This window comes from Acromyrmex echinatior, chromosome 8 (assembly GCF_024713525.1).
Source record: "Acromyrmex echinatior isolate Ae372 chromosome 8, ASM2471352v2, whole genome shotgun sequence".
NCBI classification, from domain to species: Eukaryota; Metazoa; Arthropoda; class Insecta; order Hymenoptera; family Formicidae; genus Acromyrmex; species Acromyrmex echinatior.
This window is the reverse complement of record NC_141859.1, coordinates 10,491,317-10,515,693: the sequence shown is the minus strand read 5'-3', so window position 1 is coordinate 10,515,693 and position 24,377 is coordinate 10,491,317. Positions and strand designations below refer to the sequence as shown.

Below are 24,377 nucleotides of genomic sequence, written 5' to 3'. Positions count from 1 at the left end.
TACTTACATATACTAAACAATAATTCTATTATATTAATGAAATAGTACAGTTGTTGCTTGATAAGTTAATTACCGATAAAGTAATTGAAATTTGGTCAAAATCAGTCTTAAACACTAATAATAATAATTATTACTATTACTATTGCTACTGCTGCTACTATTACTACTATTACTACTACTACACTGCTATTCAAATTAAGAGATTCAAAATGTGTAGGAAATATTAAAAAATTGAAAATCCTGAAAAATAATTATAATAATAATAAAACACAACATTAATATTTTCATGCCTTTTTAACTATCTTATGGACGAAATTTATGATTCGTTAAAACATGAATGTTACACACAATTCTGTAGACGGAATTCTGATTTGCACAACTTTGTGCACGATGAAAGAGGATACAAAATCATTTCGGTGCGCATGTTATACAATTCTAAAAATTCTTGAACAAAACTATTTAACGATCTGAAAAATTACGGCGTGCATTGTTGTCACCATAGGAATAAATCAATTATCAATTCTAAAGATATATACATAATTGACTTACATTTTGTATATGATGTATAAAGCTAACGATTCAAGTAAAAGAAGGATCCTTTCGGCATCTTTCTATCTTATGAAAAATTCTGATATAAAATTTTGTGCTATATTTACATCTATAGACATATTTAATTTAACAGAAAATTTGCTTATTTTAAAACCAAAACTGTGATAATCTAAGACTTAATCCTTTACTGTTATAATTTACTGCTCTAATTTTCTAAATTTTGTACCAAAAAAAATTGCTAATTTTAAGTACCAAATACTATTTCTTATATTTATTTAGTATATTGGAATGATCTGTATACGGAAGTATTTTTGCGTAAATTATGATTAATGCGCAAAAATTATTCGTTTTTTGCTACAAATGTAATAAGGTTAAAATCTAAATAGTTTAAGAAAAAAAGTTCGATCTCTCTTTTTCTCGAGGGGTACATTACTTCGTGTATTTTTATCTTAACTGAAAATAGAAAAAAAGAAAAAAATACTTCTTTTTCTTAGATTTCAGCATTTGCATAACTAAACTACGCAATACAAATAAAAAAATTCATCATATACAAGTAAATCCTAGCTAGCATTAAATAAGAACAAACCGCTAAAATATCTTTCGTTACTTCAACGTTCACGTGTTTGTTCTTAACGTGATGATATATATCTAAATATAATATATACAGTAGTTTTGAACACTGATATTTTCCTTTTACATTCGTTCTTGTGAAAGTTAACAATTCAAAAAGTTTCTCTCTACGCTTTCTTACTTCATTTAAAACCCTGATATAATTTTCTGATGTGTTTACGTATTTATAATATTTCTTATATGATTCTAAAAAATTGCATTCTGTTTCTTAAACATTTATATGATACATTTGTAAAATAATATAATTATCATCAGAAAGTAACACGTTTCTCTCTAATATAAAAATATACAATAAAAATATAAGTACATATTCCATACTTGGACCCTGATTCTTACTTTCGTAAATTTCAGCATTTTAAAATTGCTTTCATCTTATTTTCCTTTAGCGCAAATTTGTTTAAACTATACAAAATCCAGTAAATTTACCGCGTGCATTGTGTAATTTTATATCGTTTAGCATACAAAAACGTTCTGTCACGTTTGTTTTGGTATGGTATCACTCCATTCAGGCCGAATAAACTCCAAATCGCTACCATCTTCGGAACTGTTGTCGTCATCGAAATATGGCATGGTAACTTTATTATCATTTGACGGATATCCTTCATAACAGAAATTAGAATTAGAATGACAGATTATTTGAAAAATTATCTCCGCGCTTCCTGCTAAGTATTATGGCATATTGATATAATTACCATCTACTGGTCTTCGAAATATCTCAATTTCTTTCTCATCGTCATCGAAAAAGCTGCCACCATCCTGCAGTAAACTAAATGCATATCCCTTTCTGCTCTTCTCTTCATCTTCCGAAGCTCGACACCTCGCGCAGATACACATGCAGCACAAGATAACGCAGAAACATATCATACCTGCAATCGGATAATTATGTCATTACAAATCTTCATTAATCTTGTGAGTTTTATTAACATCTCTCTCGCAATTGACTTACTTGTTATTATAATGAATACTAGTCTAGGTATTCCTATGATACTGTCATCACGAACAAGCTTGAATATTAATCTTAAGTGTTTCTTCGTCTCGAATGTGGGTGTGGAGACAAGTTTGGTTTCCGCGTGATATCCGGACACCGTGGCCGTTATATTGTGACTTCCAGGAGGCAGTAAAATTGAATAGAAGCCTGATTTGTTGTTTTTAATTAGATGTGGTGACATGTCGTAAGACAAGACAACGTTCTCAATCGGTTCGTCCTCCTCATTGGTGACATATCCTCTCACACCTTTCTTCATTTCCTGTATGCAGGCTAATAAACTATCTTTGTTCTCCTGCCACACGACGATCGAGTAATCGGTGGTGCAGCAGGTGACATATACGTCCATCATTAAAGTGCTCGTGTTAAAGTAGGCATAATCTATTAAGGGATGACCTCTTTTTCCGCCAATTCCCTTTGCTGCGTGTATTATGCTGTTATCATCGTTGGAATCCTGTTCGCATCTTGTATTCGCAGACAGCTTGTTCGCCCTCGCATTGGCATACACTGAAGCCAAGTGTTGCAGTAAATCCTCATCATCGCTCTCGTATTTTTGCTCGCGTATCTTTCCATAGTCACGACCGAACGGGATTTCGATATGCCGCGACCCACTATTGAGATTTACAGCTAACACGGCGTTTACTTCTTTAAACCAGTTTGTGATCCATTTCGCTTCTTCATTCAGCTTTTCATGAATCGGAAACTGCAAGCCTTTCAGCTGCGGCGAACAGATGGTATTCTCATTGGGATCAGATGAGAATTCTGGAACTATATATATGGAGAAATCATCGATGTAACGCATAATCGTATTGTCTTGTTTATAATTATCTAAGAGATATGTGACGAAATGTAAGAGCATCCCGGCAGTCACTGGTTCTGGCCGTAGGATGCCGGCCGAGAAAACAATGGCAGGTCGTCCTATTTGTTTCTGGTCTTTATTAGAACTGATCTCCAAACACATTATCTCGTTATCCTTCGCGGTTTTGCCGATGCTGTGCAAGGTGGTCTGTCGCGGATACTTCGCATTCAAATCAGTCAAAGCACGGTTAACGAAACTCAGTTTTTCAAGTGGTTTCTTGTGATGACCATCAAGCGATGGCGTTTTCTTTTGTTCTAATTTAACGTCAATAACTGTTATGCTTTGTTGTTGCACAGAAACTTTCAGCATCTGCGTAACGTATCCTTCGCAGGAAATCGTTAAGGTATATTCACCGGGCACAAGAATCATTTTGAAGTAAGCCATGTTGTGCGACACACCGTAAGTTCTTTTTCCAATCTCGACGTTGGCTTCTCGAAGCGGAGTATCGTATTTGTCCGTTATCATCACGCGGATTCCAGTCGTGAGACTCTGCACAAGTTCCATAAGCGATTGCAGATTCTCACGCCAAATGACGGAGATCGAGTCTGCGGGCGGATACTTACAACACGATAGACTTACGCTCATCTACACACAGATATTTAGAATGAAATTTAGCAATGAATTTTATTATAAAAATATAAAGAGAAAATATAAAGAGAAAAATATTTAAAAAAATTATGCCTACTACTGGCGAGCCGTAAACGTGTTGTATAAAATTCGTCAAATGTTGTGTACTGTTGTCCGGATGGCTGCATGTCTCACTGTCTTTTGAATATTCGTAGGCATAGGCGAATTTTCTAAACGTGTTCAGATTATCGTCTGAATAACTGAAGAAGAAAAATTGATTAGGGACTTTATGCTAAATTTCTTTGCGATTTATGCTTATAAATTGTCATACATTGCATTACCTGATTTTCGAGGCACCACCTCCTAGTATCACAACAGCATCATAATTTTCAGTCCGTAACATAGTCTTAAACGCATTCGCAACTCTATCTGTTTGTTTAGACATATCAGTATTCTCTTCTAATAACTTGTTTCCTACTTCATTGTTGACTACAGGATTGCAATCCTCACTCTCCTCTAAATTATCGAATCCTGGATCGACACTAGGAATAAAATGCAGCATAGCATCATTCAATATCCTCTGAATAGGCGGATTACCAATTTGATTTCCTTTGAGAATATGTGTCGCCAAACGTAATAAAATTTCTCTGCCCGCCGGCTGGGAAGCAAACAATCCTCCCACCAATGCGATGCGAAATTTATTCTCATCAGGTGATCCCATCTAGAAACGATTTTAAATTAAATACAGAACATTATAATGGATAAATATATTGTCGTTCAAACTCACATTATGCGTGACTTTCAGTGAATGAATGGCTATGCTGATCATTGAATCACCGGCTAGAAATTCGGCAATTTCAGACTGATGATTTTCCAACTGGCTGAATCTAGCGTTTAAGTCAGAATTTTTTAAATAACCATTCTGTAAGTTTACTCTTAATCCAAAATCATATGCGGATGACCTGATAAATATTCGTACAAATAATTAATTTTCTTAATATTGTTTACACATTCCAGAAAGCATACATATATACAATATTAAATGATATAACTACTTAAAGAAACACGCAGCGTCATTAAAATTGGCTTGAATTATCTTCGTGAGAAAGATTCGAACATGAAACATAATTTGAAATGTAATTTAAGAGGTCTTATTTATGAAGCTATTACGTGCTCAACTTTCTATTTTACTGAGCACATATCAACTTCATTATGCGGTTCAGATCATAAAATGTGTATTGAATTGTACTTTAAATAAATAACCATACCAATGCAGAGGATCATCACGCATTAACGTGAAGTCCAGAGTCACTTCTCCATCTTCGGGATTTTTGTCGTATGATGGTACCTCGATATTCTGAGTAAGTGTTTCATATCCCACTGCATTAACAGTTATGTTATATCGCCCTGGTACCAGTAGCCGCCAATAATCGCCCCTTTCAGCAGTATAAATATCATGTTTTATACCTCCAACCGAGATCTTTGCATGAGGTATAGGAGTGCCGATGGACGAACTCACTATACCGTGTACACCTTTGCGCGACTAAGAAAAAGAAATATGAAGATTATCACCGTTGAAAATGACCGCTATGAACACACATATCTTTCTTTTACTATTAGCTTTTCCTAAACAAATTGTACCATTTCAATGAAACGCAGAAGAGGCTCCCTGTTCTCCAGCCAATAATTTGGTAAATCGCTGGCGTTTGGAAACTTTGTGCACCCGATCTCTAGGGTGATCTCAAAGTCATTGCTATGGAAATAATTGTAATCTTGCATACCGCCGGACAAGGAGTACCAAGCGGCGCCGTTCGTTATACCTTCCGGGAAACGCTCCTCGAGGACTGTCTTCGCACCGTACGGATTTTTCACTATAGGCGGACACGGCTGGCCGAGATGCATGCGGGGATGTGCATTGGAATATATCAACGCCAGCATCCGGAAGACATTGTTGTCCGGACTTGGATTCGCGATAGTGGACCCCAAGTTCTCCGGTCCCTCATCGTAAGGATAATTCGCGACTAACGCTCCACCATGAAGATTAGCAGAGAGTACGAACGGAATTTTCGCTATCCAATCCATTACTGCCTTAGTCTCAGGTTGCTGATGCAGATTGACCTGGAAAATGTAACCAAGTGAGCATGACTTATTTTAATTATACAAATCGTTAATGCAGGATGATACGTAATTATATATTGATAGTTAAGATGAATCTAAACAAAAAGAAAATATGAACTTTATCGCAGCGTTTATAGTAAAAAGCGAGTGTCCCGAGCATATATTTAATTTTTTTTTTGTAATTCGATAAATATAACTGCTTAAACAACTTATTATATTATTTTACTCCAAAAGGCATTTTGAAGTAACAATCAAAATATCTGTATTCATGTAAATTCATCTCTTTATCCAAGATCTTATAAAAAATTAAACGAGAGTAGTATGCTTTGTCTTCTTTTTCAAGTGTCGTTAAAAAATGAGATGACTAATAGTAGACTGTAAAAATAACGAGATGATAAATAAATCAATAAATGTAAATGTAAAAAATATGTTGAGATAACATACATCATTGGTTACGTAATAATCGGGAAAATTTCTATTAAGATCTACATCCATCGCGTTCGCTCTGCCTTTCGTCCCGTAAACGTCACCTTCTTTGGAGATCTCATATCCATCAGGATTCATACTCGGTAACACGTGAAGTCTAATGGTCTCTACGAGCCGTGTAACTCTCACATCGGTACCGTAGTTTTCGCAGAGATATCTCAGCAGTAGCAGCAGCATTTCTCTGCCAACTACCTCGTTCCCGTGCATATTCCCGATATACTTGACCTCTGGTTTGTCGGGATTGTGAACACCGGGATCCTTCGTGATCTCCATAACATATAGCTCGCGACCTTGCACAGAAGATCCTATGCTGTACAGCCTCGTAATATTGGGATAATTCGCGTTCAAATCCTTTAGGTATTTCTCCATTGCGATGTAATTGTGATGCTTGAACTCCACGGTATGGTAAAAGCCATATTTGTCGATGGATCTTATCGTTTCATCAACTGTACTTTCTCCTGCATCGACGAATATACAATCATTATTGTTGTCAAAATCAAACGTAGAGTTTTCAGTGAAACAATCATTGTTTACGATAAAATACGTTGGTGTATAATCGCACAGATTTAAAATTACAAATAACACAAAACAAGAGATGAGTATGTCATAAAACACAAGGTACAGAGAAAACGAAAAGGATGAGATAAATAATAAGATATGTTCAAAAATAATATACGTAATCTCTCGACACTTAAGAGGAAAAGGATAAGTATTGAGTAAGATATTCATTGCTCAAGACGAAAACAATGTTTTTATTTCTAGTTTTGATTAATACATACTTGTAAGGAAAATATTAGAACATACAATTGTTATACAGATTATATGATATATCGGTCACTGACGTGCCTTCACACAAAGATCTACATTTATCAGTACAGTTCCTAATATAATATAATTGGGTATTGGCAGTACTATGTATCTCATATGGTAAAACACAGTACATCTGTTTCTTTTTTCTTTCACATTTTGTATATTTGCTTTGTACGAAAGAAGACCAAATGTTTCATGTTGTCATGCATATTTACTTTCTTCCAAACATCATTTACAAAATTCCAGCCAAAATCTTTTCAGCTAATCTTGTCGAAAATAAAAAATCGAATAAGTAGATATTGTCAGGAAAAATTAAAATATTTGAAAAAAGCTTCATTTACATTTGCATATATATATATATATATATATATATATATATATATCAATATACTTTTTATATATACATATATTTTATATACATATATATATATATATCTATTATGTGTGTGTGTGTGTGTGTATGTGTGTGTGTGTGTGTGTAATATAGGCAACATATTTTTTCGATATTTGTTCTGCAATTTGTCTCTAATAATATTAACAATAATAAATAATTGCCTATTAATTGTTTAACACATTGCCTGTTTCCCATTGAAGAAAAATATATAGCAGTTCATTGTTCTTGTACTTGTAAGTACATATGTATAAAGAAAATATAAACTATATTAAATATAACGGTTTATATCTATGTAAAAATTTCAGTCTGATTCAAAATATAAAGTTTATATTCATATAGCCATAATCTCTGCAAAGTTGTTCGATATGTTCAATTAGTTAATTTGTCCATTCACATATTGATATATATTGTAACATACTACTTTCCAATTTGCAAACAGGGCATTATTTGGCTTTATTAGAACATATATAATTTTATATTGTCTATATTAAATTTAAATGCGATCACGGAATGTTCGTTCACATATAACATATGTTATAATGAAATAAGTTTGAATAAGATAATATTAAGATAAAAAGTATATGGTAGAATAAATATATGCCTTCTGTCACAAACTGGAATATAGTTAAAATATTTTCCTTATTTATTCAGGTATAAACTATGACAAAAATATATTCAAAATCCTTATTCCTTTTCTCTGCTATAAGCAATTCATTTCTCCATACCTTGTGTCTATATATATGTATAACTCTGTTTATATCTATTTGCTTGTACTTAATAATAATCTAATAAAATAATTAAGAATAAACGATGTCAAAATATGTCAGGAAACAAATAAGAGATTCTGCAGTCACAAATTATTAAAGATGCGTACATCCGAATTTTGCAACATTAATTCGCTAAAACAAAATAAAAATTTTACAAAAAAATCTTACAAAAAAATCTTACAAAATAAAAATCTTAAAACAAATCAAGTAATAAAAACTCTAATATTATTTAAAAAATTAATATTTTTTTTTATAAGATACTTAAAATAATTTACTAATAAAGGAACCGTAATGTCACAATATGAAAAAAAATGTATAAACACAAATGTTAAAACACAAATTAATGAATTATGTAGTTAGTAATAGCTTGTGCCATCTTTTAGACAAAAAAATAAATGTTAAATAACATAGTCACGACAGTTGTTAGGTAATTTAAGTATTTAAAAATTAATAGTCCTGATCATTATAATCATCTAGTATCAGCTTGTAGAATTCAGATAATCTGTTATTAAAGATTGGTACTATTTGTGGATAATTTATGTCATTTTTACCTTGTTCATGTACTTCTTTGTCGCTCAATGTAAAGTTAAGAATCGTCGGTGAACTTTCTAATACAGTTACACTTACTGGTTCGTTGGGTTCGTATCTGAATAGAAAACAAAATACAATAGTAACAGATATACTAAAAATAGTCTTCAGCTAGTATGACATATTGACTGTGAACGTTTAAGAATTTTGCGATTACATACCCCCACGCAACACAATAAACTGAATAAGTTCCTGGAAGCAGTAAACGCCAATATTCGCCGTTGCTCGTGGTTGTTACATTATGATTTATTCCTTCTACAATAATGTTTGCTCTTTCAATTGGTCTACCATCCTTACTGAATACAAAACCTGCAAATGAAAGATAAATATACCGTAAAATTTCTTTCTAAAGTATAACATAAAAACGATTATGATATTAATATATGAATGTTACCCTTTATTCCAATATGCACTTGCTCCAAATATTTAATCAGAGATTCTTTATTTAACAGCCATTGCTCCGGTATGGTTGAACCTGGTGGATATTTACAGCAACTCAATTCAAACGTTATGTCAAATGCATTGGATCGGGCATAATTGTAGTCCTGCATTCCACCAATTACTTCATACCTGTCGACAAATTCAAAAATTTCTAAAGTTTTTGTCAATAATAAGCTAACCATTTTGTAAAAATTATTTAAAAAATTGATCTTCATCTGATTAATATTTTCAACCATTCAGCTCAATGTTACTTTAAAAACGGCATAATGTTTATTCTTACCAGTATGCTCCATTTGTAACGCCACCTCGGAATATTTCTGGTGGACAAGCATTACCTCTACGCATTAGTGAATGATTGTCCGCATAAGCATGAGCGAGATGCTTGAATAAATTATCGTCTGGGCTTTTACTCTCTATGCAGCATGATCTTGAAATACTAAAAGGACACATCTTGTCAGATGACAGATAGAACTTTCAATGATGTAAGGATTTAACAATATATAACAGTTATCATGATGACAATTGTATAATATACCCAGAATCATATGGATAGCTGGCAACTACAGCACCACCATGAAGATTCCCGGAGAGCACGAAAGGCTCATTGGAGATCCAAGTCATCATAGCCACAGTTTCACTCTGGCGACCATTGAGAATAGAACTACCCTTATTGCGATGGTTACTTTTTCCCTCAAACTGATCGGGGAAGTCTCGATTTAAGTCGATGTGATTGGCGTTTTCTCTGCCAGAGAAATCATCATTGGACTCGCATTTACCTTCCTGAAACACAAGAATGTTTTAAATTCATAATCTCAGTGCCATTGCAGTAAGAGTGAGAATCTTACCACTGATTTTTCAAAACCATCCGGATTCATAGAGGGCATCAAGTAGATGTCTGTCTGATTTACTAGCCGGGTGATGCGATCGTCTTTGCCATAGCGGTCTAGGAGATACTGGCCAAGAATGATGAGCAACTGTCTGCCAACAACTTCATCACCATGCATGTTAGCGACATACTTGACCATAGGCTCGCCGGGGCTGCGCTGTCCGACATTCTCTGAGATCTCCAGGACGAGGAGGTCCCGACCTTCCACCGATTTTCCGATGGACAGCACTCGTGCTAAGTTCGGGTATCGGTCCGCCAGAGAATCGAACAATTGTCGCAAATCGTCATAATGCGTATAAGACGTGGTGACATAGTCACCGTCCCGTGGCTGCTCGGCAACGTTCAACGCATAGCCGTTCGCTAGAGCAATCACGGCGCAGACGAGCGCGAGGATAACGACTCCGCGACGTAGGCCTTCCATTTGCGAGGCCTGTTTTCTTTACCTCGCGTGTGCTGTCGGATGAATTTTCGCTATTACCTCGCGCACACCCGGCTGTACTACCTCGAGGAAGACTGTCAAAGTGTCAAAGGTTCATATCACGGATTTTCCCTTTTATCCTTCCGCATTTATACACAGTGCTGACGTCCGCACGTCAGATGAGTGGGCGAATCTCGATGAGGAGGGGGACGGAGAGCAACGTCACCATTCGCCAAACGAGTGTCCTTCTCTCTTACTTCTCGTTGGTGCATGCGCGATAAATGGAATAAATGGCAATGCACTGCAATAAACGCGATATCGCATTTGCAAAGTTATCATTTCTCGGCTTATCTCTGCTTATCTCGACTAAGATTGAAAGTACATAGCCTTTACGATATTCCGGAGCACGTTATGAATTCGTGATACTCGTGAAAAGACTGCGAACGTGTGAAGTGACTCGTATAAACTTGCACGGATTAGGTTAGAAGATTAGGTTAAATTTCATTGTGATTCAACAACGGTAATTGGCAATGGCTAATAAACAGTGAGTAACGTTTAGAAGGCGTTTCTTGTATCGCATCAAGATTCTAATACCATCGATTACTTTCAACTGACTTTTCTCAATGTTGAAGGTACGGTTTGATCTTGCCGAAGAAGCAACAGCAGAGTACGGCGCCAAGACTCGGCAACGTATTCGAGGACGACAATGCCTCCGACGAGGAGGATGGAACCGACTGGGTCAGGAAGGCCCTTAAGGCGGAAAGCGAGAAGAACCGGATGAAAAAACAAACAAAGCTCGACATACAGAAGGCTCTGGATGAAGACCCAACAATCTATCAGTATGACGAAGTGTATGATGATCTGGAGCGTAGCAAAGGCCAATTGGATGGTACAAGCAAGCAGAAAGAGAAAAAGTCCAAGTACATACAGAAGCTCCTGAAAACAGCTGAACGAAGAAAAAAGGAGCAGGAGCATAGGATAGAGAGAATGGTACAGAAGGAACGCGAAGCCGAGGGCGAGATTTACGCGGACAAAGAAAGTTTCGTCACGTCGGCGTACAGAGCGAAGTTGGAGGAATTTAAGAAGATGGAGGAAGAGGAAGCCAAAATGAATAGATTGGAAGCTATTGGTGATGTGACAAAACAGCAAGACATGTCAGGATTTTATCGTCATCTGTACGAACAGACTGTTGATTACAAGGGTGAGACTAATGAAGATGAAAGCAGTAAAGCGAAAGAAAGTACTGAGCAGAGGGAAGGGAAAATATCAACAAGCAGCACAAATGGAGAAAACGCAATGACAAATAAGAAGGCAAATGAAACAGAGGAAAAACAGAAATCATCAATTACAAAGACTAAAAAATCAAGACAGTATCGGCAAAGAGCCATAGAAACGTACGAATCTGATTCTGAAACAGAGACGAGTAAAAAGGAATTGAAGAAAGATGAGACTATTGTTTCATCGGTGGACAAAGAGGCCGATAGAATAGAAGTGCAAGAACCGAAAGAAAAGAAACAAAGATTAGATAAAAAGGATATGAATACGATTGAAAATATCACAAACATTAAGGATAAAGATGAAAATGTAAAAGACGCTGAAATACCTCAAAATAACAATGTTACTCCAGAAAGCGAAGAAATTGAAAATAAAGAAAAGACTGTTGAAAAGAAAGATAGATCTTCCATCTGGGAAAAGAGAACAATAGGTCCAGTATTTGAAGCAGCATTACAAAGGTATTATGCAAGAAAGGCAAAGAGACTGGCTGAAGCAAATTAGATGTAATTAATTTAGAACTACGTTAATTTTTTATATAACGTCCGTTTCACTCTTGTATTACATAATACATAAATATTGACCTTATTTTAATGATGAATTGTACAAAAAAAGGTGTGATCTCCGATTGTAAAAATGTGTACAAAATTAAAGATAAAACTTATTTTATGACATTAGAAAACTACAAGTATATTTAAAAATACACATATACCATAATCTAAATACTTAATGATTTTTATAATTTAAATAGACATTACAGCTGAGCTCTAGAAGAAAAATATATACACTCAGATGCATGAGATGCACGAGGTGATACTTTCTTAAATACCATTTAGTCGTTGTATATCCACTTCTTCATATACTTATTACTTGAAAATATTATTTTTAGAAAATTCAGCTTCTCTTTCGCACATTTGTACAATTGTATACTTCCATCCAACGTGAAAGCCATGTGAAAAGCAAATTATCTCTGTGATAAAAAGATGATATGAGATCGATTTGTACATCTTGTGGAATGCAGTCTTGATGTACACATATCGATGCATACATGCTTATCAATAATATATTATTTATAAATATGTCATGTTACATAAAAAGTCGTACATTTTTAACTAGATGTTACATTTTGTGGTAACATATGTCCTGTATCCCCTAGACAATAGAGAGTAACTCTACCACTGGGAAGAATACAGAGCCAAGTAATACTTCCATGTTTCAAGCATATCCGTAACCATGCTTCTGGTGGAAACTGTAATGCCCTTAAAAGAAAATCGAAAAATATATACATACAATAGAGAAAATATTATAAAATTTAATCACTCTCTTTGTAAAAGAGAAAATCTTACCGACAAACAAAATATCTGATTACGTTTGCATGGCATACAAGAACTGTGTAAGAATCACGTTCTTGACTAGGTTCCGCGCGATGAAAATATTTTCTAAATGCTGCCTCTATTCTGGGCCCATCTTGGAAGAACTGGAATAAAGATCAAATAGAGATGTAGAATTATTATGCATTGCACAAGAATTCTTAAAATTCTTAAAATTTTCTTTTAAAATCTTAAAATTTTTTCGATATATTCAATAACACAAATAATTAATTATATTTCACTCACATGTCTCTCAGATTTCCACTGACCAATAGGCGGTTCCGGAGGTATAGGTGCACCTTCAACTAACAAGCTGTCGGTTTCGACTGGCACATTTATAAGATTCTTTTCTATAATTTGAGAAGTTTCTAGAGCACGTGTCATTGTGGACCTTATTATCAATGAATAAGGCAAGTTTAATTCTGCCAGCCTCTTTCCCGTTGCTTCAGCCTGCTTCCTGCCTTTATGGCAACAAAGTAAATAGTTTTATAAAAAATGTATATATTTCTATGTTTTATAAAACAGTTTTACAAATAACGTATATACTTGTATGACATAAATGTTTACATGAAATAAGTATGAAATTATGGAAAAAAAAAGAAATTAAACAAAAAGCCCAGTTGCCCACAATAATTTGCGTCATAAACTGTAAGCCCGTTTGAAGAACGGAGAAATAATAGCAAGCATTAAAAGAATATCGATCACACTTTCAGAAATATCGTTAGTTTCAATAGAACATAACATGTTAATTATCAACGTACATATGCGATGAGAGAACATGCTGTATCACGAATTATTACATACTTTTCGCAAGATAACTTATTAGCCATCTTCCAATACGATGTCATGGAAGATGTAAGTAGATAGAAAGCGTATTATCCTAGTAGCAACACCTATGGAATGCTATAGTAGAAGAATTTGTATAACATTCTCTTCGGAAATTGTGTGGTTTGCTGGTTATGGTGACAAATTATTGTGAACTTCCAGGAACTTTAACCCGAGACCTAAATGCAAATACAAAACTCCATCAGTACGAAATAAATGCGATCCATTAAGTAAGCAACACTAAATATTAGGAAAGAAACTTGACGTGCTTCGATTATGTAAAGAGGAAAATTCCAGAGGATCTCAGAGGATGTTGATTTAAAAAAAATCAACATAAAAACAACGAATGGGACAACCATATATTACTTTAATGCTGAATACAGAAAGTCATCCTACCAAGTTGAGTCAACACTCTTTCAATGTCTGTCTTTCCATCCGTGTGATATTGTCCATGGCGAATCAAGAGTATGTGCCGTACAGCCTTTGCTTTTTTCGCCTCGAATTTTTCGTTGTACTTGTTCTCATCGTTCTCATCGTTCATCTTCATCGGCTTTACCAAGCTCTGTGGATCTCGTCTATAAACATCACAACCATTATTAATTTTTCTTTTTATTACTCTCGAAACGAAATGAGTTTTGATTAATCAATAATTAATCCTTTACACTCTATTTCTTTTAATAGCCCAACAACTCCAGGTTTTTTATGGAGAAAAATGAAAAATGTTACTTTACAAGATAAAAGATCTGTAAATGTTTGTAATGTAAGTTTTATTAAAATTTCCAATAACATATCTTGTATAATAAATATAAACATTATTTTAATTCTTGAAATTCTTTTCTGTAACTTTAAGAAGCATTTTTCTATATGCATGTTATCCGAGACAAGTGTTGTTTCTGTTTTTTTTTTACAGTTTTATAGCATATCTCTATACTCCGAAAGAAAGGTTTTTTTTCTCCACCATTTGAAAGAAAATTTTCTCATAAAATAATAACTCGATACTAGTTGGTTCGATCTATATCGCTCATGACTGATGTGTAGCTTTACCACATGAAATTTTTTGATCATGAGTTCGGCACCGCTTCGACCAATCTTCTTGCAGTTATCATTGCGGCATGGTCTACTGTACTCAGTAAAGTTACGATTCTTTTATCCTCCCAGGCTAAGAGTTTTTCCTTTTTTGTACACAACAGTAGTTTTGTCTTTAAATTTTGATTTCTTTATAGCAATCAGAATACCTATTAGTTTTTATTGTACCAGTCAAATGGGATTTCATTTTCATTAATTCTTCTAAAGACAGACTGGTGTACCTAATACCAGTAATAATCAGTATACATATGATATCCATTTGCAACAGAAACTTTATCCATTAAATTCTTATATAACTGCAGCGAAATTCTCTCTACTGAAAAAAAATCACGTCACAAAGTTACATAACGAAATCATATGATTAAAACAAGTAAATTACATAATTATATGATTTCGTTATGTAACTTTGTGATGTGATTTTGTTCAATAGAGCTACTACTAACTGATAAATCTAATCTAATTAGCTTTTCAGAAATAATACTCTCATAATATCCCGGGAGGATAGTATATGCATGTCCTGTTTCTGAATTCATCAATACATAGATTCTTATGCCCCACTTCATTGGCTTATTGGGATTATAAATTATGAAATAAATTTTCTCTTTAAATTTTATTATTGATTCATCTACATGAATATTTTTCCCTGGTATAAAATGTTTAGTAAATTTTGAATTTATATATTCTAAAAAATTGCTTACATATTGTATACGAGTTTTGAGGCCTTTTTTATTAGAATCAATTGCTTTTAATTGTGACATCCAAAATATTTAGTTCAAATGACGTATTATAAATATTTTCGAAAAAAAGGGATTATACTATTAGGTTTAGTTGACCAATATTTCTGCATATTTGCCAATAGCATTATATCCATATTTAGTATGACATCAATAAAAGATCAAAATTCTTTATGTACATCGTGCATAAACCATATGCATTTCAATTTTCGTTGATTGTTTTTGTTTCAACAGTTTTTGCATAATTGTTATACTGATTCTACAATGAGCCAATAGTCAGAAATCTTTGTGATAATCTTTAGACAGTTGGGAAAGCCACTTTTGTGGTTTTTGAGTGTGGTTTAAAATACTATCATTTTTTATGATATTTTTTTCAATACTAATATTGTATTAAACATAATTGTATATCTGTATTGTTGCCCAAAATATATAAAGATATATAAATATTGAAAAGTATACAAAAAAAATTAAAATTTTTACTGGGCTCATTCAAACCGGACAAAAATGCTAACTTATTCGCTAAGCGGTTGAATTTGATTGGTTGGATCTATAAATAACAATGAATTATATTCATTTCCTTGATAAGCAGGTTAGTTACTTTATCGACTTGAACATGCCCATTGGCTGTGTTCAGCACACTCAATAACTTGAATGAGCGTTAGCTGTTATTGGTATTCTTTTAGATTACCCAATCAGATTTTAGATCTGAAAATATATTTTAGAATAAGAATACATCAATAGAAGAATACTATAGTACTATATACTAAATACTGTGTAGTACAATAAAATACATCAATAGTAGAATACTAATATGTATTATTCTTATGTGAATTTATATAGTTAGCGTTTTCAAGACTGAAAAATCATTTCGGCGCGCGTTTCTGGGGACTACATACGTAGAATATAAATTCATACAAGAATCATATAGGCATTTAAGATCCAGGCTAGATCGTTTAAGGCTTTGATTTCTATAGTTATCACATATACGGTCCTATAATATAATATATTATATTATGTATTGCGTATGTTGTATTGTGTATTACGTATGAAGTTGTTCTGTTTTTTTATAAATATAAAATAAAACAAACGCTTGTGACTCTATTTCAAATTTACTGTCAACGCTGAAAATCTACAGTTTACGTTACATAAACCATAGATTTTCAGTAATAGCAGTCAATTTTGGAACATAATCTACGTCGCCTGAGCGGCGCCATATGGAGTTACGATTTATATTATAAATGTCGCAATAGTGCCATCTGCGGAGTGCAAAGGGTTAACTAATTAAGTAATATCTAATTAATAATTAATAATCTAAGTAATATCTAATCATTATTTCGTTAACAATTATTAATCTTTAGTACACATAATTGGGTCATTCGTGTTCTGCATATTACTTTTCTTTGAAAAACTAGGAGCATCAAATTATTACTCTGGCAACAATTTTTTTCAGAATTTTTCATATTTAAAATTTACGAAAATTTTTTCATAATACTTCAGAACTTTTCAAATTTTTTAAACTTTTTTTGAAAATTATAGAATGAGAGAGAAAGAGAGAGAGAGAGAGAGAGAGAGAGAGAGAGAGAGAGAGAGAGAGAGAGAGAGAGAGAGAGAGAGAGAGAGAATAAAAGGCACAGCATTAAAAGATTCTCTAATTGTTTCAATGAAATATTTTTTTGAGATGAGCTTTAAGGACAAAATGAAAGCATACTTTTTTTTTAGATAAATTCTATCGTTCATCTAAAAAAAATCTGTAAAATATTCAAAATTTTTCAAATTATTTTCTCGATATTTTTTAAACGTGTTCCAATTCATACAAAAAAAAAACTAAGAAATTTTTTTTAAAAAGTTACATTTATATAAAAATTCTGAAAAAAATCTGAAGTGTCCCAATTCGTGCAAAAAAATCTGAGAAACTTTTTTAAAAAATTATACAGACTCTGAAAAATTATTTAAAAAAGTTTGAGTAAAATTTTCGCCATGAGAATTGTAACATCTACCTACAGTTTTTTGAATAACAATTGAAAAACAATTTTACAAATACTTTTTAAAGATGTTAAAGTAAATATAAAGATCACTTAATAATTTTTGTATATTTGTTAAAGCAATGAAATTAATGTGCGATACGAACCATCGTGTGCAATAAAGGATCAGAAAATCATCGTGTCTATTAACAAAGGATTAAAATTAAATACAATTTTATGTATGGAATTATTAATGTTTTACTTAGTTTAATAATAGCAAAAAAAAAACATTAGTTTAACGAAGGTGAATTTTCACTTCCAACAATTTTTTGTCGATTGAATTAATTTTTCTTCAAAATCTCTTACGTACGAGACAGAAGAAATCAAATAGATAGCGAGAATATAAATCACCTGTCCCAGTTGTGATCCCACTTCACTGAAGGCGTATAATTCGTCGTCCACGAGTTGTGAACGCGCAACGGTTCCGTTTTGCCGTGTGCATTGTAATAATAAAGTATCGCGCCGCTCACTGCGCCGAGTCCGAGAGCCCATTTGTGCAACTGTGAGATGGTCGGCATTTCGCGTACACACGAAGGATGAACCGAGAACTTTGAAAAAAACGCTGGACCGGAGAAAATAATACGTCACCCTCGCCAGCTCGCAAGTTCCAACCAACTCTCGCTCAAGCGGCGACCTAACCTAACCCCGATCTTCCGCTACAACCAGTTCGCCACTTCCGAAGTACTAGAACGGATATGAAAAGAGTGGCGCCAATGCATGTGTCTAAAGATGCTATTTCATTTGTGTGTTTGATAATATTCAAGAATTATTATATATCCTGCTCCCTAATTTTGATGAAATTAGGCTTATTCGACGCGGTTTGACATGAAAGAATCTGGCAAAAAAAGTCTCACTGTGCCCTGTGTGATATTATCCTAATTTCAAAATTGGCGAGCAGAACACAATTTTTGTAGTATTTTTTGAGTATTACTGTGTTTTTTTGTCTGTACGACAAATGTGTACAGAACAGAGAGATCCTCGGATCTTTCTATCCCATAGCCAATCAACAGACTTAAAATATTTGTCATACGAAAAAAATAAAATAGCACAAATAAAATATCACTCTAATGCTGATTGGCTCCGCCATTAAGTATCCTTAGCTAGAAAGAAGTCAACAGCCGGTATTCATAATCGGTTTTTATTTTAAGTAATGTCTTAAGTCGCAAATACGGCTCTCTGATTGGTTCTTGACAGTATTCTTAAGACTGTACTTAAGACAGTCTTAAATATAAGATTTGAATACCGGCGAACGTTAAAGAAAGAAGAGGATAAAACAAGGAATTGCGTCATAGATGTAGGAAGTCGCAGAATGGCGACTTCCGGCTTATTGACGTCATTCTCTTTACACCCACTGTACGGGACACAGGACGAGGCGTGAGGCGTCCCGGGCGTCCCTTGTATTTATTGGGCGAGTTCAAGTTGGCAAAGCGGTTAGGCATGCTTATTGAGCGAACGAATATGATTGGTTGGATCTATAAGTAATGCGGAGTCTACAATAGAAATCGTCATAGTCGGTAGGTCTTAAGTCGTAGAGAATTGACCAATCATAGTCGAGTATTCTTCTCACATTTGACTGTGATTGGTTAATTGTCTACGACTTAAGACTTACGACTGCTATGACTTCTATTGTACACCCCGTATTAAACAACCAATTATATTCGTTTGCTCAGCAAGCAGGCTGAACTGGCTGAGCAGGGTAGCCGCTTTCTCAACTTGAACGCGTCCATTATCCATTGCTTCCTGTTGCTCTCCGTCGATTTGACGTCGATTTGATCTGTCTAGTCGGTTCGGCTGGTTTCGTGTTCGTCGCGTTGTTAGTATTGGTTTCGACTTTAGGCAACTTCAAGTACGTGTGTTCGAAAGGATCGAAATCGAGCAAGTAGAAACATTGGTGGAATCGTGTCGTAAAATTGATTCTTCTATAAAGTCTTGCGTTCTTCCTGTTGCGCATCATTGCACATCGATTTGCAATCGTCGCTTGTCCAGCTATATCTGTTCGCACGTTGTGCAAGACAGATATATCAAAGTATAAGTAGTTTTGCAACATTCTGAGAGAACAAATTGCAACGAGATGTTAACTCCACGCTTCGGGATCACGCAGACCGACGAAGTGGTGACGATAATTATCCATGCGCCATATGCAAATATAAAGGATGCGGAGATGTACGCTGACGGAATAGATTTTCTATTTTACTCCACCCCGTATTTTCTCAAGTGAGTATTTGTGAATCTGTTAGGTGAATTCCTCTTCTCGACGAATATATGAATTTGTCCTTAATACAAGATAATTTTCCAGTCCTATACGAGGTCATTCGTGTCCCGAGTCTTGAGTTAATTTACATTATTTAACAGATATATAAAAATTATTAAGTGTTGTTACATATACTTTCTAAAATTTTTAGAAAATATTTGTAAGGTTGTGTTTAAAAAAAATTATATATAAATGTTATATAACATTTGTGTATAAATGTTTATAATTGATTATTATTTCATGCTTTTTAAAAAAAAAAGAATGTACAGGACATAAATGGTCCACTGATGTATACTAGGAGTTAAATTAAATGGTTCTTGCAGATTACAGCTTCCAGGCAAGATAAAAGACAACGATTCATTCTCTGGGACCTATGACTGCGACAAGGGTGACTTTACCTTAAGTTTCTCAAAGGTAAATAAGGGGGAACATTTTGAGAATTTAGAAATGATAACAAGTCTTCTGGCACCAAAAAAGAAAAGCACTGTCATACCTAACATTGAAGTAATCGGTGAGTTATAAAGATATAATTTAAAAGTATTATATACATATACAATTATATTGCATAGCATTATTATATATATTGCACAGCATACAATGTCTCTTCCCAATTTTAGGTAATCCATCTGTGGCTTTAGCAGATATGAGTGAAAACAATACAAATAATTCTGGAAATAATTGTTTTCCATCTCAGGATAATTTTGTAGGAAGTGCGACAAATCTTATAAACTCTCCAAAATATGGTTTTGCTAATAAAATATCAGGAGCTTTAGCTGCTTTTGAGGTACGTTTTTATAATCCATTTTAACATTATTAAATTTTACTGTAAGTGCATTACAATTAATTTTACAAACAGTCTTCCATATTTAGTTTTGATAGTTAAATTAATTATATCAGTAATATTATGTAATATTTGTTCCTTTTAGGATATATGGATTAAAGAAATAATAGATCTTCCTACTCCTGATGTAACTCCTGAAGTAGAAAGAAAAAGTTTGAGGGAACAGCGTGAATTAAATGATTTCTCTGAGGAACATTATATGGCAGATCTCATGGAATCAGACGTCATGAAGCCATGCTTAATATATCAAGCAGAATGGGACACATTACAAAAAGATCAAATAGCATTTAGCAAAGCTGAAATCGACCTGCTAAAGGAACTTCCAAACAAAGAATATTTATTAAATGTTGAAGATGTAGAAAAATTATGTTTTAATCTTGTCGATATCTTATACGCCAATTGTTATAATCATCGAACAACATTCGGAGAAAATAGTTCAGAGAGTGGCTGGACTATTAATAAATTAAGTTCTACATTATGTTGGTTCCAGGTACGTTTATGAATTAGCTAGCGAAGCGTTTTCTATCAGGAGAACGAATTAAAAACGAATTAATTTCTCAAATATTTTCAGAACTTTGCTTCTCTAGATGAAGTTATAACAGCGTGTATTCGAAGAGCGCTTTGCTATCCACTTCACAGAAATTGGGAACTTTCTATTAAATTATTAGAAGATGTTAAAAAAGTTCTGTCATTAGGTCAGTATAAATTGGGATATCAAAATGTCTATATTTTCCATTTATTATTTCAAATATTTTCATGCATAGGAAGGAAATATGTCGTTAAACGCTTCTGCGAAATACACAGTCTTTTCAATAATTCATTTGAACCAAGATATATACTGAACCAACTCTATATAAAGGATTTTCTAATTTGGTTGCAAACGTTACCTGATTCTGTAATAGAATCGGTTTATTCTGCATTAAGTAATGTAAGTACTCTTCAAAATTCTTTAAACATTCACATATTTAATGCTTCTGTTACCTTATCTATCTAAATAGGTTTCCAGAATGAGTTGCCTCATTCACCTAGTACTCCTTTACTTACAATCTTCATTTTTCAAAATTAATTCTTTATAGATACGACATATATATGAGATGAATATTGAAATTAAATTTGAGATTCACTGATTATATATCGATCGACTTATACGACCGCAATGCTTACTTATATCAATTTACTATTTTATACAGGTTCATCCAAACAAAGAAAATATGGGACTAGAATTAGTGGAACTGGAAATGGCAGCTTATTCTGTCCAAGAAGATTTTGTTATAGAAAACGCCATTCACAAAATGACCAACAATATTGAAGCATTGTCTATGAACGGTGATAAACAGAAAATGTGAGTAGAAAACTACTGTTTTATTACTTTCTTCTATAATAATATTCTACATATTCTGTGTAATTTTATTTTGAAGGCCAAAGAATGTATACCATGTTAACCAAAAATTTTTTAAATGTTTGTAAGTATTTTCATATTCTAGCTTGATTGTTAACAGTCGCTGTTTAACACACCTGTATTTAATGAGCATTTGTATCATTGTTTCTATATATTTTAACTTGTTTGGTTTAATATAACGTTATAATGCCTTCTTTTATCATATATTGTATAAAAAAATAACTACTTTGTGTACATATATAATACTCTGTATAACTACTGTTTGGATTTTTGAAAACAAACTTTTATTATATCAAAATCTAATTTAAATTAAAAATGTTACAACTAAAAATTTACCAAAGTTCTCGTATTAAGTAATTGGCCAAGAATTTTTAGATCCAAATAGTATTTGATTCTGAATATTAGAGTTCTCAGATATTCGAATACTGAGAATCCTTAGAATGAGTTTTAATAATCTAATAATGTGCATGATTGAAGAGTTAATACTTACTGATTATTCCAAACTTTGAAGTCCAAAGCATTTTCTATTTCTTCTTAATTATTGTAATACAGATTATCGAGCAGTTCAAGTTCAACGGATAGCAGCGATACGGATTCTGATAGCAACACGTCAAGCAGCAGTAGCAGCAGCAGCAGTTTCGATTCTGATGATATAGATGACGGGCCTAAATAATTAAGAAGAAACGGGTGGACTTGCAGAAGGGTGATTTTATTATCGATTCTTTTATTGATTGGTATACTACTGTACTTTGATGTGCCGATTACAAATATGATCATGAAAATTACTGACAAGGTTATTTTGACGCTCATTTGTCGCGCGATCTGGCTAAGCGCTCCCGTGTTTTGGGGCGCACGTTTTCCACGCATAATGACACCTTCTCCATCTTCCCTTCTGCTTAGGGGCGCACGACTTCCACGCGAACCGACTTCCACCCCACCTCTTCCCTTGCTTAGGAGCGCACAACTTTCACGCAAAGTGACTCCCACCCCACCTTCCTCCCTGCTTAGGAGCGCACGACTTCCACGCGAAGCGACTCCCACCTCATCTACCCCTCTGCTTAGAGGCAAACGACTTCCAAGCGAAGTTACTCCTACCCCACCTCCCTCCTTGCTTAAAAGCGCACGACTTTCACGCGAAGCGACTCCTACCCCATCTACCCCTCTGCTTAGGAGCGCACGACTTCCACGCGAAGCGACTCCCACCCCATCTACCCCCCTGCTTAAAAGCGCACGACTTCCATGCGAAACTACTCCTACCTTACCTTCGTCCCTGCTTAGAGGCGTACGACTTCCACGCGAAGCTGCTCCCACCTCACCTCCCCCCTTACTTAAAAACGTACGACTTCCATGCGAAGCTACACCTACTTCACCTTCCCCCCTACTTAGGGGCGTACGACTTCCATGTAAACCTACTCCTACCTCACCTCTCCCTCTATTTAGAGGCGCACGACTTCCATGTGAAGCGACTCCCACCCCATCTGTTCCTCCTGCCAAGAGGCGCACGACTTCCCACGCGAAACGCGCTAAAAGAAGTGAAAAAAATCATCTTTTAAATATTTGAAAAATGACCTTGTCGGCAGTTTTCATTATATTCGTAACCAGGGTATCAAAATACAGTAATATTGTCAATCGATAAGAAAATTGGAAGATTCACCTTTTCGGAAGTCTATCCGAAAATGCTGATAGTTTTAATAAATAATCATTTACTTGTTACATGACGTGCAGTAATGTGATGAATTAAAATCGGCTTCTTCATAAACGGCATAAACCATATAACTTTTTAACTAATTACTTAAAATATAGCATGAGATTATTTTTCGTATATATTATATATATATATAAAATTGAATTTTTGTATATGTGCATATATATACTCGTATATATATTCATTATTTTATGTGATTTTTGTGATGTATATGTACAAGAGAATCATTATGATATTTAAAAATAATCTTCCAAATATATATATATACTATACTGTGCTAACAAAAGTATTAATAAATGTGTATATGTACATTTAACATATATATCTGAAAACTTAAGCTCTCAATATTATATGACCTGTGATAAATGTAATGTG

The 24,377-nt window shown here is 33.9% G+C and overlaps 4 protein-coding genes across 6 annotated transcripts; 2 read left to right on the top strand and 2 right to left on the bottom strand.

The window, feature by feature from the left end:
* Positions 1-10: 10 nt before the first annotated feature.
* On the bottom strand, positions 11-10,687 carry svr (Carboxypeptidase D svr). Its single transcript, XM_011066985.2, has 15 exons — positions 10,040-10,687; positions 9,730-9,974; positions 9,475-9,630; positions 9,148-9,323; positions 8,915-9,062; positions 8,717-8,811; positions 6,153-6,652; positions 5,232-5,708; positions 4,859-5,133; positions 4,378-4,552; positions 3,932-4,311; positions 3,709-3,850; positions 2,126-3,608; positions 1,872-2,045; positions 11-1,778 (listed from the first exon to the last, which is right to left on the bottom strand). The coding sequence occupies exons 1-15, from the start codon at positions 10,499-10,501 to the stop codon at positions 1,654-1,656; spliced, it is 5,013 nt and encodes a 1,670-aa protein (XP_011065287.2). The 5' UTR covers positions 10,502-10,687; the 3' UTR covers positions 11-1,653.
* Positions 10,688-10,753: 66 nt separating this feature from the next.
* On the top strand, positions 10,754-12,452 carry LOC105152603 (uncharacterized). Its single transcript, XM_011066983.2, has 2 exons — positions 10,754-11,042; positions 11,131-12,452. The coding sequence occupies exons 1-2, from the start codon at positions 11,029-11,031 to the stop codon at positions 12,272-12,274; spliced, it is 1,158 nt and encodes a 385-aa protein (XP_011065285.1). The 5' UTR covers positions 10,754-11,028; the 3' UTR covers positions 12,275-12,452.
* LOC105152602 (Phosphoglycerate mutase 5) lies at positions 12,419-18,505 on the bottom strand. Of its 2 annotated transcripts, XM_011066982.2 has the most exons (6): positions 18,158-18,502; positions 14,362-14,540; positions 13,387-13,601; positions 13,117-13,247; positions 12,875-13,029; positions 12,419-12,740 (listed from the first exon to the last, which is right to left on the bottom strand). In XM_011066982.2, the coding sequence occupies exons 1-5, from the start codon at positions 18,322-18,324 to the stop codon at positions 12,879-12,881; spliced, it is 843 nt and encodes a 280-aa protein (XP_011065284.1). In that variant the 5' UTR covers positions 18,325-18,502; the 3' UTR covers positions 12,419-12,740; positions 12,875-12,878. The 2 variants fall into 2 exon arrangements, with proteins under 2 accessions (XP_011065284.1, XP_011065283.1); XM_011066981.2 differs by having other exon boundaries at positions 12,419-13,029; positions 18,158-18,505.
* Positions 18,506-19,485: 980 nt separating this feature from the next.
* On the top strand, positions 19,486-23,986 carry LOC105152600 (protein SHQ1 homolog). Of its 2 annotated transcripts, XM_087409108.1 has the most exons (9): positions 19,486-20,020; positions 20,381-20,568; positions 20,675-20,841; positions 20,984-21,388; positions 21,470-21,593; positions 21,663-21,826; positions 22,089-22,240; positions 22,317-22,361; positions 22,850-23,986. In XM_087409108.1, exons 1-9 carry the CDS (start codon positions 19,878-19,880, stop codon positions 22,968-22,970), a joined length of 1,509 nt encoding a protein of 502 aa, XP_087265234.1. In that variant the 5' UTR covers positions 19,486-19,877; the 3' UTR covers positions 22,971-23,986. The 2 variants fall into 2 exon arrangements, with proteins under 2 accessions (XP_087265234.1, XP_011065280.1); XM_011066978.2 differs by lacking the exon at positions 22,317-22,361 and having other exon boundaries at positions 19,487-20,020.
* The last annotated feature ends 391 nt before the right edge of the window (positions 23,987-24,377 follow it).